Below are 13,861 nucleotides of genomic sequence, written 5' to 3' on the forward strand. Positions count from 1 at the left end.
GTGTTAGTCAAATTAGCTATTGGTTACACGAAGCTCTGGGCCCCTGACAACCCTCAGGATTAACCTCGAAGATGCTAGAAGACGTAATCTCACGTCCATCGTGTGATCGTTGAGGGCAGAAGATGCAGATGCGAGAATATGTCGAATACAGGAATGAGATAATGGAGTACTTTCATGCGTATAAATTGAAATTCATGTCTCTCTCGGGTTACCTAATATTCGTATCAAAACTGACCTGTGAGCCCCGTGATAAGGAATAACACCGGCGAAGCTGCAAAAGTGCAGCTCCTCGCTATGATTTTAACACCACCCAGATGCCGAAGTACGCCGAGCCTGTTGTGGCTTATGTGGTATCTCGACCCGATAGATGATACAGTCCCCCATGTAACGCCGCAATATGCACAAGCCTATACTAAGAGACGCTCACACTTAGTGTTGTGATACACTCCACCTCCTCAATCTAGCTGTCCTCTTCACCCTCTGCATCAATATCCTCTTCGCCTCTCAAAGCAGGAGGTAAAAGCGGTCTGACAGCTTCAAACTGTTCTTGACACTTTTGCGCCTCCTCGATCATCCCGCTGCGTTGATATGTGTTCATGCACAAGCCCAATGCAACTGCCACCCACAAGGGCTTTTTGTGTTGCTTCGCGTTAGATAATGTAACTCGTACAGCTTGAATCGACTTCGCGCCGACTTGGTCTGCAAAGAAACGCATACTAAAGTAGGACAGTGCCATGATCAAGAACTCGCGGTTCTCTGTGTTCTTGAAGATCTCGTTGGCGCGGTTATTCGTGGTTTGTATCAGTGTCTTGTGACGGTTAATTGCAGCTTCTTCGCACGACATGGCATGCAACATGTGGAAGGCCATCTTGATGTATTGGTTTTCATGAGTTTGGCAGTGTGTTTTCAGTTGCGCGAGCAATACACTGATTATAGATCGTTGTGGATGGGCCGGATTTCGTGCAATCAGGATTCGGTTCAGTGCTGCAAGGACTCTGATATCGGATGCAGGGCCTTTATCTGGTAGCGCGAGTACATCCGAAGCATAAGTCGCAAAAGCAGAGTCTAGGAAGCCGCACGTTTGGTCATTGATCGCTGAAAGATATGATAGTGTGCGCTTGAACGTTTCCCTATTTTCATGTGTTGCATTTCCAACCTGCTTCCTGAGTATAGTGAGAACTTTGGTGGCTGTTGCGGGTTCTTGCCGGAAGCAGGCCATGATACCAATAGCGCACATCGAATGCCAGTCCAAAACCCTGATCCAGTTGGTGTGGGCAAGGCCCAGCGAAATTGGTAGGGTGTACAATGTTTGGCGTATCGGAGCGTCTTTTGCGCGTTGGTGGGCTTCCCGCATGAGCTTGAGACCTTTATCATGGATATTTTGATCCAAAGCACTGATGTGAAAGCATAGCATCTTCAGGTCTTCCTTAGGGAGCCAGGCGAAGACGAGTTCGTCTCGCCCATCCGCGCTCTTTCGGAAGACTCCACCAGTGTCAGACGTCAAGTCTCCCGCAACACTTCGTTCGACAAGAACAGTGAACACTCCATCCTCTTGGCTAGGTGTTTCGTCGTTCTCTTCCAATGCGGCTTCCATAAACGATTTTGACTTTTGGCGGTTGGGCATGCCATGTTGAATGCCACATGCAATGTCAATGGCATCGATGAGCGTCCCAAACGACACTAGTTGTTTGGTAGATACCTGAAGTTGTAGGCTTCGCGCTGCTGCGATTGCCCGCTGCGCTTGCTCAAGCCGATCGAGAGCTCCAGATCGCAGATGAACTAAGGCTTCAAGTGCGCTACACGCCAGGTAAATCGCTCGATCACCCTTCTCTTTGGCCTTTGCTGATATGGCATGCAACTGTTGTAGAGCTGGGACTACCTCCAAACGTCCGGGTATTTGCAGCATAAGTGAGACCTTCAGGAAGCGAAGGGCGTACACCCAGGCAGTGTGCTCAAACGTCTCCGCCTCAGAGATCGGTTTGTCTAGGGAGATCAAGGCTGCGCGACAATTCGTCTTGAACTGGTAGCGAGCCTGAAGATGTAATGTGGCATACTTCAAGTCTTCAAGTCGACATCGTGAGCAAAGCGAGATTAGTTTAGATACTATTTCGTCGATGTCGGCTGTGTTATCCGTCTCTTCGACCAGTAAAGTTGCATATCGCAGTCGCAACTTTGCTTCATCGCGCGGGAGCATGGTAAACTCCTTCAAAACAGCCTCCATACACCCCATAGCTGTGGACATCAGCTTATAGTACTGTCGAAGGTCGACTTCCTTCCTGTCTCGTATGATTAACGGCCCCATGCCGCGAGCAGCAGCAACGTACTCATCTGCAGCCGACAGTAGCATGATTGAGAGGTCGGCCGGGAGCGCTTTCTGCGGAACATGAGCATGCTTTGTTGGTGTGAGCTGGTGCGAGGACGATTTTGGAATGACGACTTTAGGATGCGATCTACGCGCCGAGGATGGCTGTTGTACGGAAGGGTTTCGGTTCTTGCTCGAGGGGGTTTGTGACAGAGACTGCGGACGCTGTTGTGGTGTGGATTGGGGTTGTAGGGGCACGCGATGCTGGGCTTGATTCGACACTGGTGTGTTCACGGTTCGCTGCTGGGGTCGAGGTCCAGTTTCTTGATTCGCTTGTGATCGCTGTACGGAATTCGAGGTAGGGCGGGTTGGTCCTTGCTGTGTGCTATACTGGCGATGCTGGTCTCCAGCTCCGTCTGTCTGTGCAATTCCCATGCTGCTTGTTCGCTGAACGGGCACTTGTACATGTCGTATCTTTGGTCCCTGCATCTGCATGGGCGAAGCGAAGCTCGGGGCTCTGGCTGGGATAATGACCTGAGGCTGCTGTCGGTATGGCTGTTGTTGTTGCTGCTGCTGTTGCTGCTGCTGTTGCAGCTGCGGGTGCATTTGTGAGTATTGCTGCACACCAGGCCCCGGGGCCATCGCCTGGGGGTATCCTTGATATGGCTGCGACTGCGGATAGCCCTGAGACATCTGCATTTGCATCGGAGGGTATTGTGGGTCGTAGCCATTTTGTTGGTAGCCGTTTGTTGGTTGCCGTGGAGTGTAGGGCACATACTGGCCATTCGCATGGGCCTGCGGGGGCCAGTTGTACCGTGGATCCATAGTTGAGGTCTTCGCAGACAGCGGAGTCACCAGTAGTCGTTATGTGGGTGCGACATTGCGGGTGAATGCGGGGGGTGAACGTGGAGAGAGGTGGCAGTGCCGGCGATGGCAGTCGCGGTGTTGGACCGGGCAGCCGCGACCGACCGCGATGTCTCTTCGAGTCATTGCCTGGCAAACGCGCGCCTATGAGATCACTAATGCAGCACAGAGCCTCACAGACGGACCGAGGCAAGTCTCAGATCGGTCCAGGCAACTTGGTGTGACTTTTCTTCTTCCTTGAGTCCTACTTCTCTCTCATTTCTAGGAGTTAATAGACCCAGAAACGTAATTAAATCTCTTGGCACGAAGGTGGACGATTAGAGTCGAATAGGTGGTCTACACATCCGCGAACCTCGAACTTGGGATATTGCTCGCAAGAAAAAGCCAGGGTATCTATCACTATTACAAAGGCCGGATTGAACTGCAGCCTCTGAGAAGGAACATCCCCCGCTCCAAGCTTTGAGGCAACCGAGAGAATCCGGATCACACATCACCAAACTACCGCTATAGCCAACATGTTCGACGTATCCTGGATCCTAGGCCACGCCAAAACATCCTACACCTCACACACGTCCCCAATCCCCCTCAAAACAAAGTCTGGTTCCAAAACCACGCTTTCCGAATTGGCTCAGTCTTCCATCCCGCCATGCCGTTTAAACCCTTTCCTCTTCAATGGCCATCTGCAAACAATGTACACGGCAATCAAAGATCCCGGGCCCCCAATCCACTACAAGAGGAAAGTATTCCAATCAGACCATTCCGTGTACCCTGGCCAGTTTGCTGTAGACTTTGTCGTTTCGAAGCAGGAGGGTGAGCTAGCCGAGAAAGAAAGGAAAGAAGCAGACCTACCTGAACGCACCGCAAACTTCACTTCGGAAGAGTGGGAAACGATAGCAAGCGAGGACAGCACACCGATGCTCATCGCCCTACATGGCCTGACGGGCGGAAGCCACGAAGTATACTTGCGGGAGACTATTGCGCCGCTCACGGCTAGTGGGTGGACAGCTTGTGTTGTCAATGGTCGGGGATGTGCCATGTCGAAAATTACTACATCACAGCTCTTCAACTCGAGAGCAACGTGGGATGTACGGCAAACTATCAAGACTCTTCGACAGCTCTTTCCGAATCGACCGCTCTACGCTGTTGGATTCTCCCTCGGCGCCAACATTTTAACCAACTACTGCGGCGAGGAGGGCGCTAAATGCGTCTTGAAAGCAGCAGTGTCGTGTAGCAACCCCTGGAATCTGGAGATGTGCAACACAGAGCTACAGAGGACGTGGTTGGGGTTGGAAGTGTACTGCAGGACGATGGGCAAGAACATGATGGGCCTATTCGAACGTCACCGCGAGCAAATTCTCAAGAACACAGATATTGACTTGGAGGCTGTCTTGAAGAGCAGATATCTATTCGAGTTTGACAGGCATATACAGTGTCCGGCATGGGGATATCCAACTGAAGGAGCATATTATAGGGATGCGCAGAGTGTGGATGCGCTACTTGCGATCAGGATACCTTTTCTGGGGATCAACGCCGAGGATGATCCTGTAAGTCCCCTTCCTTTGAAACGTTTTCACTACATACTCATAATTACCGCAGATATCATCCAAATTCGCAATCCCCGTTGAGGAGTTCAAGCAGAACCCATATGCCGTCCTATGCACTACGAACTGGGGTGGACATCTCGGCTCCTTCCAATTAGGCGGTGGGAGGTGGTTCGCAACAGCGACCTCCAGTTTCCTATCCAGGGTGCACGAAGAGATTGACCACGGGGCGAGTAAGATAGAGAGGGAGCAGGCAAACATCGATACGCCAGGGAAGAAGTACCCGATTTTCGATCCGAATCATAGACGGTTGATACTGCCGGATGCGTAGACGAAAGACCAGGACGCCGATAATGACATGTAGTATTGCTGGGTTCGGGTATCATAGACTTGTAGACATCGTACACCACATAGACCGGGTCCTCATGCGCAAATAGCATTGAGCTCTCGTACTCTCAGACACAATTCCACCTCTTCAACCAAACGAAACCCGTTTTCTCGGCTTGAATTTGCCCTTCTTGTCTGAGTGCTCGTGCTCTGCTTCCTCGCCCTTGGAGGGATCAGAATGCCTTCTCCGCTTCTTCTTCAGGTCTTGTTTCCTCTCCTCGAACTTCGCCTTCTTGTCGTCCGACCGCACCTCGGCCTCTTTCCTCTTCGCCTCTCTTATCTCCTCGAGCTGCCTCGCTTTCGCAATCTTGCTCTCAAGCCTGCCCTCCTTGTCTGCGTGAACGACGGCCATAATCGCCACTAAAAAGTAAAGCGTTAGTTTCTGCCTCACATCCAAGTTATGCATAGACACTTACTCATACTCGCTGGATCATCCACGAATTTCTTGCCCTTCTTCTCACCCTTTGGTTTCGCTATGCCGGCGGGTATGATGCCGTTGAGAAGCGGTATGTCCAATTCCTTCTCGGTGTACACCCGCTTCTTCTTCCTGCCGTCTTTGGACACTTTCGACTTTGTCTTTTGCGCACCTCCGGGCTTTGCAAGTGACATGGACTTCTGCTTGCGCTTCGATATGCCCTCTGGTGCCTTGCCGGTAGGCTTTGGTTTCGCGGATTTGGAGGAGGATTTGCCGGGTTTTCCGCCTTTGGCGCTTTTGCCTTTGGTGGAGGGTTTTGTCGGCGCCATCTCGACGTACGTTTTTGTGCGCGGTGTTGGGAAGAATTGTTGTTTGCGACAGCTGGTGCAAGAGCTCGAAACTTTTGTAAAGTTCGAACTTTCGGTCGGCGTTTTGATGCAGGTGCTGCCGACGTCCAGCGCTAAGCTCCGACCAACCTCCAGGGCTCGCATGCGCAACACGGCTTCATCGTCAGACTCCAGCTTAACGACAGCTCACAATAACCTGTCATACGTCTGCGATCGCGCACCCCGAGTCCTCACTACGCCATGGAGTCTAACCGCCTTTTCCGCTTCCCGAAGCCAGCATGGATGAACAGCGCAAACACCAGGACAGCCGGCGTCTACCTGGCGGGAGCTCTGGTAGGCATCCTCCTGTTAGTCTACAGCCCTAATAGTCACTGACAGTAGCCATATAGTTTGCGCTGGGTTTCTACACCCTCATCGACATATCCGTCTGGTCCAAATCTGTCATGAACCCTTCCCAGCCTGCCGTGCACATCACCTTCGTAGACTGGATCCCCGGCATTTGCTCTGCGCTCGGCATGCTCGTCATCAATTCGATCGATAAGTCGCGGCTCAGCGCTGACAGCTTCTCCTATTCTGGAAATGGGGTTGCGTGGAAGGCGAGGCTCGTCCTGTTCCTGGGCTTTGCGCTGTTGGCTGGAGGATTGGCGGGAAGTGTGGTAGTACTAGTGATGAAGTATATTGTACAGGAGTATACCTGGCCGACTATCTGGATGGGGGTGGGAAATGTCGTGGCAAACGGGCTAGTGATGCTAAGGTAAGTGTGGTGCGGGCGGAAACTGCGAAATGTGAACGCTTGCTAACGTGTTGTAGTTCGGCTGTGCTCTGGATTGCGCAGAACATGGAGGACGAGTATACCTACAACTTGGCGCTCTAAGGCTTGACGCACGAAAGAGCAGCTGGATCTTGCTAGTCAGGCGGAGGACTTGGAGGGCTAGTTCAGCTCATGGACGCTGTAATGGGCTGTCGCTAGAATGCCTCGAAATTTGGGGAGGGAAGTGTGATATTGTTTCAACCGACTTGTATGAATATCTTTGAAGCGTTCTGCAAAGTAATTTAAGCATGAGTATATTATGCGGCACGTACCAAGATCCCCAGACTCCTTGCAAATCCTGCGGGATATGCATCTTGAGTTCAGTATGGAACACTCCTGTTGTCCTAACATGATCATACAAGAACGCTCAGAATCTACATGAAAATAAAGCTACAAATAATCTACGCTCTCCAGTGCAACGCCGGGCATGCCCTGCCACCGCGACACGTGAATGCGGCATCTTCGGATGTCCTTTCCAGCTCGTGGCTCTCCACCCTTATTGTTCGCTTTGGCCGGTTAGTCAGAAGTCTTCTTGCTCCTGGAAGAATAGTGTAAAGCTGATGATAGTGGCGTAGATCAAAAGACCACCGAAGACCGACATGGCTGCCGCTCCGCCGGCAATCTGCGCAGAGTGCCACAGCAGTGTTGGGAGAGCTATAGTCGAGTCAGTGACTTGACCCTAAGGATATTCTGCCTTGACCTCCGCGTGAACGTCCTGTTTGTCCAAAGTCGCAACGTGTTGCTGGTGGTAAGACTTACCAATGCCCATGACAACGAAGAATCCTGTCAAGAATCTTCCGAAATCTACAACTCCGTGTCCTGCGCTCTCCATGAAATCATCGTGATTCGCTGCTCTTCCGCAGAGCCAGTTCGGTAATGGCGCGACTACGTAGGTTGCGACTACCAATAGTGTGAGGTAGTTCTTGAACAGCGCGGCGGACAAGATGACGAGGAGGAAACCTATCGCAAGGACCTATAGGCGATATGAATCAGTATGAGGGTAAGGTAATGGCGAAAGCGTTGATATGCGCCAGAGGCAGACATACGAAGGACAGCCCTATGATCGTCTTGATGCCAGCCATGCTTGAACCGATGTCCAGCCTTCAAGTTCGCGGTTCGATTGGGTAAGGGGTGTGCTGGAGAGTCAAGATGATTGTCCTTGCGCAAGCGGTATTGCGGCGTTGTAGAGTTGGTGTCTTGCTGCGGTCGAACTAGCCGCCTAGTGAGTGAGGTTGGACTGGAAGGCACGCTCGGGCGCTCTTGCCAAGGCTGGAGCTTCTGGAGCTGTCGTACACTTCAGGTGCCTTGCGCATCAACAATCGCTACTGTTCGTTACCACCCCACAGCAGCGCACCTCAAGTCAGCCTTCGTCCCCTGGGTGTCATATTAAACCCCGAACGTGAAGGATATCCATATTACTGGTCTTCGACTCGCAATAGCCGCCATAAACTCGCCTTCGAAACCCCACAGTTCCCGCCTTCATCATGTTCCGGAACAACTACGACAACGATTCAGTCACCTTCTCGCCTCAAGGCCGCATATTTCAGGTCGAGTATGCATCGGAGGCGGTCAAGCAGGGTTCGGTCGTTGTAGGAATCGTTAGCAAGACACATGCGGTGCTTGCAGCAATCAAGGTACGTTGGTGACAGCCTAAGCGTGATTTGGCAAGCACTATGAGTACACTCAGGTGCAATGACTAGTCCTGGAGTATAGGATTGAACTATCCAAACTATCGAAAATCAGGCTGGGAGACTTAACACCTGCAGTGTTCCTCCATCGTCTCATGAACTCGACTAACAAATCATGTCAGAGGAACGCAGAGGAGCTCTCATCCTACCAGAAGAAGATTATCCCGATAGATTCTCACTTCGGTGTCGCCCTCGCTGGTCTAGCCTCCGACGCCCGCGTACTGTCCAACTTCATGAAGCAGCAAGCCCTCGCCTCGCGCCTGACGTACGACCGTGCCATCCCACTTTCCGAGATCACCTCCCGCATCGCAGATCGTGCGCAGACTAATACTCAGCAATACGGAAGGAGACCTTATGGTGTTGGATTACTCATCGCCGGTATTGACGCGAAGGGCCCGCATCTGTTCGAGTTCCAGCCAAGCGGTGTGACACAGGAGATGGTTGCTTGCGGTATTGGTGCCAGGAGTCAGATGGCCAGGACGTATCTGGAGAGGCACCTAGACGATTTCGAGGGCGCCAGTAGGGAGGAGCTGATTAAGCACGCGTTGAGGGCACTGAAGGAGTCGCTGTCACAAGATAAGGAGCTCACCGTAGACAACACGAGTATCGGTATTGGCGGTGTTGGCGAGACTTTCGCTCTTTACGAGCATCAGGACATTGCAGAGTGGCTGGACGCTACGTTCGAGAACAGGGAAGGAGGCGACGACGACGACGAAGAGGGTGCTGATGCCATGGAGACGGACTCATGAAGTAACGATTCATGGTGCGCTTGATAGACGTGGCTAGCAGGCTTCGCAAATGAAGCCTGATGCTCTAACGAGACGGCAGTCGATCATAAGGCTACCGGTCTAGAAGCCGATCGGTCACGAAAATGTAATGAATATACCTTCAACATACCAGAACATAAATTTTCAATACTTACGCTTGTGATGTTTAACTCGGGAAGTTGAAGTATCCATGAGAGCGATGCTCTAAGTATCACGTGACCACTAACTCCGGTTTGGCGCGGCATCCCGAAATCTCGCGGAGCTCGACACCTTCGACATCTGCATCCGCAACCCGCAAACCCGTCCACACCCACGAACTCTCATCCAACCATCACAATGGCATTCGCGTGGAAAGCCGCCGGTCTCACGTACGCCCCACCTTGCGCAACTGCCGCCAAACCATGCAGGAGAACTCGCAATTGACTGTTTGAATAGCTACAACCGCTACATCGGCGTCGCATCGCGCGTCGTGCGCCGCTCGCTCAAGGAAGATAAGCGCATCGCTGCCGAGCGACGGGGCCAGAGTGAACTCAGGTTCGCCAAGTGGGAGGTAAGAAGCCCTCGAGGATGAAGGCGCGGCTGGGTTGGGGACGAGGGCTAATCCGGAGACAGAATGGCAAGCAGGGCGAAGTCAAGGACTTGAATGCTGCGGCGCTGCAGGCACAGGCTGATGCCACGAAGGCTGCGTAAGCGTCTATTGAGGGCTCAAGTGAGGGCATGCAGGAGAGATGCTGAGGGATGAGGATGGGGATCGGAGGTGGTGAATGTATATTCTGTACTACCAAGGACTGCATAAGGGGACGTTGATGAAAAGCCAATGCACGACGAATTGAGCCCATTTGCATCTGTTCTACTCCCAAATTTGTCTGTGAACATGTTCGTGGTACTAGAGCTCGATGTTGTGGAGCTGCCGGCTTTCTCCCCAACGCTCGCCTTACATGCAAGTGCAACCCGGCTGTCACAATCTTCCCGCATCGGAAACTAACCACCTCACAACATGGCAGATGCGTCTCTTCGCCACAGCACAGCCTCTGCCCAAGACCAAAACACGATACTGACTAATAATGAATCCGGTACAGTTCTCCTGGGTTGCCTGATGCTATTCTCGAAGTTGACGTTGTACAGGTTGTTCAAAAGCGCAAGAGTCCGTGACTATCGCACAGGCCGCTACGTCAGCTAACCTAACCTTGAGGCAACCGCTCCGGCATCCTCTTGGTGGTATTACGCCCAAGATTCATGATGTTACAGAAAAATTCACGAAAGCGTGTAATGGTAGGTTCTCCCACTTCCATTGAATGCTGAGGGGCATCGCGGGGTTGCTCAAAGAAGCCGTTTGCATGTGCATATAATGACCAAAGCCATTTTTACTCATACCACAATAATCAATACTAATGCGCTGTAGCCCTCGAAGTTGGACAGCTCGTCAAAGATGACTACTTCACGCTGTTCGAGTCCATCGGGGCTATTGAGGTAATACGACACTTGTCCATCAATCACCCTTTGTTACTCACTGCAACGAACAGATCATGGACCCCAAGATGGACAGCGGATTCCTGCAACCCGGAGAGACTCTCGAGGACGACTATGATTGTTTGACCCCTCTCCTTCCGGAAGAGCTGATTGGGATCATGGATCAGCTTCTTTGCTATGAGATGGCATGGCATACCGGCTATCCTCTTTCTCAAACTTTGTTCACATCCCTCTATATCGATAAGCTTCTATGGCCTGAAACTAGGATACTCGAGAGAGCGCAGTTCTATCGCGGCGACATCCCAGACGACAAAAGACCGGGACCGCTTCTCCAGGTGCTGAGAGCGTATTGTTTAGCGCTAATCAAAGGTTGCGACTTTGTGATAGCCAAGATTGCTGCAAGAGATTACTTTGAAGAAGAGGATTTCTGCACGCAGACATACAATCGTGTGCTGTTTGTGAGCATACCGATGGACGTATTCCTGAGAGAATTAGACTCTGCTATGGAGGTAGTCGAAGAGTAAGTTGTCTAACATATTTGAACATCTCGACATATGCTTACTCCTAGTAGTGAAAGCCTCGAAATCAACACTGCTTTACGGTCTGCGATCCACTCGAGACTGGAATTCAGGAAAGACTTCCTTCGAGCACAGGATCTGGACCTCCCACTTGATCTGATATCGTACTCCTGGCCGACTATACTAGAAAATCTCGGGACGCTCAAGAACACACATCAACTAGGCCAAGTAGTACCAGGCGCTTTTAGCACAAAGATGCAGAGACGACTCGCATCAACAGTGCCTCCACGGCCGATTGTAGAGCTCGAATTCAAAGATGCATTGGAGAAGTTGCAACAACTCTGCACTGACTGCAAGGAAGCGACACGCTTCATTAGCCTTCCACAAGATCCTCTCGAGTACCAGTCCTTTCTCTGGTTCTTCGCCTCTCGCTCACCTGCACCTCTAGCGTACTCGAGGTCGTACTTAGCCACACTACTCTTTCATCCAGACGTACTTCAAACATCCGTGTCGCTTCCATTGTCAGATGTCAAGACGCTCGTCTTCCCCGCATCGCCAGTATTGGACCCGGTGAACTGGACATTCTCCCCGCCTCGGAACCCGATGCTACCAAAGCCACCACGACTGCAGCTTGCCATGCTTGTTGATGAGTTTGTAGACAGATGTGGACAGCCATACCTCGATCTCTGGGTCGCGCTAGGTCAGAACCGCTGCCGCCTGCGACGCATGTTGACTCACGTAATTACTGGTTGGGACATGCTGCAAGCAGATGCGAGCTCAGTAGATGCGGATATATCGCAGGCCGCCGAAGAGCTGGGTATTACTGATCAAGTTCTAGAGTTCTCGCTATCAACATGGGTATATCACAAGAAGCTCTGGATGATCGAAAAGATCATTCTCCTCGGCTTCGAACAGGACATCTACCTACCCGACGAGTTCAGCGGCATGTATCTCTTCCTATCTCTCATTGCCACACGGCGGAAAGAACTGCTCAAACGCGTCGAAGCCCACTACCTCAGACGAGGCGAACAACTACTCAAGTCAAGGAATTTGCGCGATGCACAAGAGGTGGATGACGCAGGACCGTATCTCGACAGCCTGCTCGCCGAGGCAGAAGGCGTCGCCTCGTTAAGTCTGGCTTTAGCTCGCTTCTACATCATCTTGCTCTACCTGCACATGTTGCCGCTGCCGAAACGCCCCTTTGCCAAAGAAGAACTGCGCTACGAACTACGCATGAAGCCCTTCCTCAGCCTGCAACCACCCGAAGCTCCGCCATTTGAAGACTTCAAAGCACACACGCAGCCGTACGGTGACTTTGCTGCGCCCGATCCTGCTTTCCAATTGGATCTTAATGACATGGCCTCGGATCTGTGGACGGAAGTAGACAGGCACCTCAAAGCAGCCAAGGAAGCCTTTGCCGACGTCAAGAAGATGGGGCCCAAAGCAGTGAAAGCGGAAGGTGTCGCGACGGCATGGAATAAAGATGTTCAGAGCGCGTTGGCGAGTTGTATAGCGCTTGGTGTTGCTGTCGCGGGTGTCAAGGGCGCTGTGTCCAAGACTAATGCAGCTAGTAGTGAGAGCTTGGGTATCAAGGTTGTGATACCGGAATCCGGGGCGGGCAAGAGGTATGCTGAAGGGTGGATTGTTGCGAAGATTTTGAAGATGGAGTAGATGTGTATAGAAGTTCTTAGGAGGAGGAAAGATTGTACCTGTATATCCGGGGGTCTAATGGGGCAGGGTCTTGAAGTCAAGGTTGAGTTAGATCGTAAGCGCGCAGGTGCACTTGAGCACATTGAGTCTTGTTTGAATTATAGACCTCTCAAGAGAAGTAACTGAATTGGAATTCCACACTTTCTATTTTTTTAAAGCGTGTCTTCTTTCATCTCTTTCCAACGCACAACCGGGGGTATCATAACATAGCATAACAAGGCACCGTCTGCCCAAACTCCGCCTGCCTGCAAAAACGGCTATTCCCAGAACATAAAAATCACCCCTTCGTCCTCAATATACTATCAGGACGACCCTCTATAGCGCGCGCCATTGGTTTCGCCCTCAGCCCTTGTACTTCCTCAACGTCCGCTCGCTCACCCTCCTTATACTGCGGGCCGTAACACCGCGCTCGCCGGCTTGTTTGGACTGGATAGCCGCTTCATTAAGGAGTCTAGTATATCCGTTAGCACTCTCCCTTCCATTCGTTCTCTGTCTCTGTCTCTCCTCTCTAATTCCACACTTCCTTCGCTACTCCCATTCCTTCTATCCATTCGCCCAATATATATTTCAAGAGGAATCTCGCGACGCATCACGTTGTGAAGGGAGGCATGCTGAGTGTTGAGGGGCGAACGTACTCTTGCATAAACAGCGCATAGTTGAGATATATCTACGTCGCAGTTAGAATTTGAATCTAGAAGAAACCAAGAAATGGAGGACGTGGGTTCAAACATACAAGGATATCCACATTTTTGCTCAATGCGCGGTTCGAATGCGCTTTTACTATCTTCTTTACTGTGGCGCGCGGGTAGAGTGTTTGCGCCATCGTCTCTCTTGTCTTGACTCTCTGGGTGTTGGGACCGATTTCTTGTGGGTTGACGGGTATTCAGAATAGTGGTGATCTCGAGACGTTCCCGTGGGGTGTTGGCGGGGTAGAATGATCGTTGGGAGAGGGTGTTTGAATGTTTGGGTTGACGTTATTGTGCATGGTGGTCTGAGCGCATAGGCGCGTTGGCACGTGGGAACAGGCGTTCACTTCCGGGG

At 51.6% G+C, this 13,861-nt stretch overlaps 9 protein-coding genes across 9 annotated transcripts; 5 read left to right on the top strand and 4 right to left on the bottom strand.

Annotated features, from left to right (window-relative positions):
- Window positions 1–167: 167 nt before the first annotated feature.
- Window positions 168–3,222, bottom strand: K460DRAFT_365785 (uncharacterized protein). Its single transcript, XM_040933248.1, has one exon. It carries the CDS (start codon window positions 3,125–3,127, stop codon window positions 461–463), a length of 2,667 nt encoding a protein of 888 aa, XP_040787394.1. The 5' UTR covers window positions 3,128–3,222; the 3' UTR covers window positions 168–460.
- Window positions 3,223–3,681: 459 nt separating this feature from the next.
- Window positions 3,682–5,038, top strand: K460DRAFT_376430 (AB-hydrolase YheT; the record flags this gene model as incomplete). Its single annotated transcript, XM_040934878.1, has 2 exons — window positions 3,682–4,710; window positions 4,763–5,038. 2 exons carry the CDS (start codon window positions 3,682–3,684, stop codon window positions 5,036–5,038), a joined length of 1,305 nt encoding a protein of 434 aa, XP_040787395.1.
- Window positions 5,039–5,182: 144 nt separating this feature from the next.
- Window positions 5,183–5,838, bottom strand: K460DRAFT_405112 (uncharacterized protein; the record flags this gene model as incomplete). Its single annotated transcript, XM_040936804.1, has 2 exons — window positions 5,183–5,454; window positions 5,511–5,838. The coding sequence occupies 2 exons, from the start codon at window positions 5,836–5,838 to the stop codon at window positions 5,183–5,185; spliced, it is 600 nt and encodes a 199-aa protein (XP_040787396.1).
- Window positions 5,839–6,096: 258 nt separating this feature from the next.
- K460DRAFT_405113 (UPF0220-domain-containing protein) lies at window positions 6,097–6,730 on the top strand (the record flags this gene model as incomplete). The annotated part of the gene is made up of 3 exons (XM_040936805.1): window positions 6,097–6,189; window positions 6,246–6,610; window positions 6,667–6,730. The coding sequence occupies 3 exons, from the start codon at window positions 6,097–6,099 to the stop codon at window positions 6,728–6,730; spliced, it is 522 nt and encodes a 173-aa protein (XP_040787397.1).
- Window positions 6,731–7,187: 457 nt separating this feature from the next.
- Window positions 7,188–7,749, bottom strand: K460DRAFT_354709 (vacuolar protein sorting 55; the record flags this gene model as incomplete). The annotated part of the gene is made up of 3 exons (XM_040931810.1): window positions 7,188–7,321; window positions 7,427–7,640; window positions 7,714–7,749. 3 exons carry the CDS (start codon window positions 7,747–7,749, stop codon window positions 7,188–7,190), a joined length of 384 nt encoding a protein of 127 aa, XP_040787398.1.
- Window positions 7,750–7,987: 238 nt separating this feature from the next.
- K460DRAFT_310777 (N-terminal nucleophile aminohydrolase) lies at window positions 7,988–9,125 on the top strand. Its single transcript, XM_040930166.1, has 2 exons — window positions 7,988–8,301; window positions 8,478–9,125. Exons 1-2 carry the CDS (start codon window positions 8,152–8,154, stop codon window positions 9,102–9,104), a joined length of 777 nt encoding a protein of 258 aa, XP_040787399.1. The 5' UTR covers window positions 7,988–8,151; the 3' UTR covers window positions 9,105–9,125.
- Window positions 9,126–9,419: 294 nt separating this feature from the next.
- K460DRAFT_365791 (uncharacterized protein) lies at window positions 9,420–9,970 on the top strand. Its single transcript, XM_040933249.1, has 3 exons — window positions 9,420–9,490; window positions 9,558–9,672; window positions 9,735–9,970. The coding sequence occupies exons 1-3, from the start codon at window positions 9,459–9,461 to the stop codon at window positions 9,810–9,812; spliced, it is 225 nt and encodes a 74-aa protein (XP_040787400.1). The 5' UTR covers window positions 9,420–9,458; the 3' UTR covers window positions 9,813–9,970.
- Window positions 9,971–10,104: 134 nt separating this feature from the next.
- Window positions 10,105–12,960, top strand: K460DRAFT_365792 (Mak10-domain-containing protein). The gene is made up of 6 exons (XM_040933250.1): window positions 10,105–10,195; window positions 10,248–10,266; window positions 10,315–10,394; window positions 10,525–10,592; window positions 10,646–11,112; window positions 11,164–12,960. The coding sequence occupies exons 1-6, from the start codon at window positions 10,120–10,122 to the stop codon at window positions 12,779–12,781; spliced, it is 2,328 nt and encodes a 775-aa protein (XP_040787401.1). The 5' UTR covers window positions 10,105–10,119; the 3' UTR covers window positions 12,782–12,960.
- Window positions 12,961–12,999: 39 nt separating this feature from the next.
- K460DRAFT_416207 (uncharacterized protein) lies at window positions 13,000–13,858 on the bottom strand. The gene is made up of 3 exons (XM_040937778.1): window positions 13,554–13,858; window positions 13,456–13,487; window positions 13,000–13,271 (listed from the first exon to the last, which is right to left on the bottom strand). The coding sequence occupies exons 1-3, from the start codon at window positions 13,641–13,643 to the stop codon at window positions 13,163–13,165; spliced, it is 231 nt and encodes a 76-aa protein (XP_040787402.1). The 5' UTR covers window positions 13,644–13,858; the 3' UTR covers window positions 13,000–13,162.
- Between the last annotated feature and the right edge of the window lie 3 nt (window positions 13,859–13,861).

Source organism: Cucurbitaria berberidis (genome assembly GCF_010015615.1).
Source record: "Cucurbitaria berberidis CBS 394.84 unplaced genomic scaffold K460scaffold_3, whole genome shotgun sequence".
NCBI classification, from domain to species: domain Eukaryota; kingdom Fungi; phylum Ascomycota; class Dothideomycetes; order Pleosporales; family Cucurbitariaceae; genus Cucurbitaria; species Cucurbitaria berberidis.

Coding starts and splice junctions, on each gene's coding strand:
- K460DRAFT_365785 (XM_040933248.1), bottom strand. CDS start 3,127: ATGGATCCACGGTACAACTGGCCCCCGCAGGCCCATGCGAATGGCCAG.
- K460DRAFT_310777 (XM_040930166.1), top strand. CDS start 8,152: ATGTTCCGGAACAACTACGACAACGATTCAGTCACCTTCTCGCCTCAA. Junction 8,302..8,477: donor CGGTGCTTGCAGCAATCAAG/GTACGTTGGTGA, acceptor AAATCATGTCAG/AGGAACGCAGAGGAGCTCTC.
- K460DRAFT_365791 (XM_040933249.1), top strand. CDS start 9,459: ATGGCATTCGCGTGGAAAGCCGCCGGTCTCAC. Junction 9,491..9,557: donor TGGAAAGCCGCCGGTCTCAC/GTACGCCCCACC, acceptor CTGTTTGAATAG/CTACAACCGCTACATCGGCG. Junction 9,673..9,734: donor TCAGGTTCGCCAAGTGGGAG/GTAAGAAGCCCT, acceptor ATCCGGAGACAG/AATGGCAAGCAGGGCGAAGT.
- K460DRAFT_365792 (XM_040933250.1), top strand. CDS start 10,120: ATGGCAGATGCGTCTCTTCGCCACAGCACAGCCTCTGCCCAAGACCAA. Junction 10,395..10,524: donor ATTCACGAAAGCGTGTAATG/GTAGGTTCTCCC, acceptor AATGCGCTGTAG/CCCTCGAAGTTGGACAGCTC. Junction 10,593..10,645: donor AGTCCATCGGGGCTATTGAG/GTAATACGACAC, acceptor TGCAACGAACAG/ATCATGGACCCCAAGATGGA.
- K460DRAFT_416207 (XM_040937778.1), bottom strand. CDS start 13,643: ATGGCGCAAACACTCTACCCGCGCGCCACAGTAAAGAAGATAGTAAAA. Junction 13,488..13,553: donor GCAAAAATGTGGATATCCTT/GTATGTTTGAAC, acceptor ACTGCGACGTAG/ATATATCTCAACTATGCGCT. Junction 13,272..13,455: donor TATGCGCTGTTTATGCAAGA/GTACGTTCGCCC, acceptor CGGATATACTAG/ACTCCTTAATGAAGCGGCTA.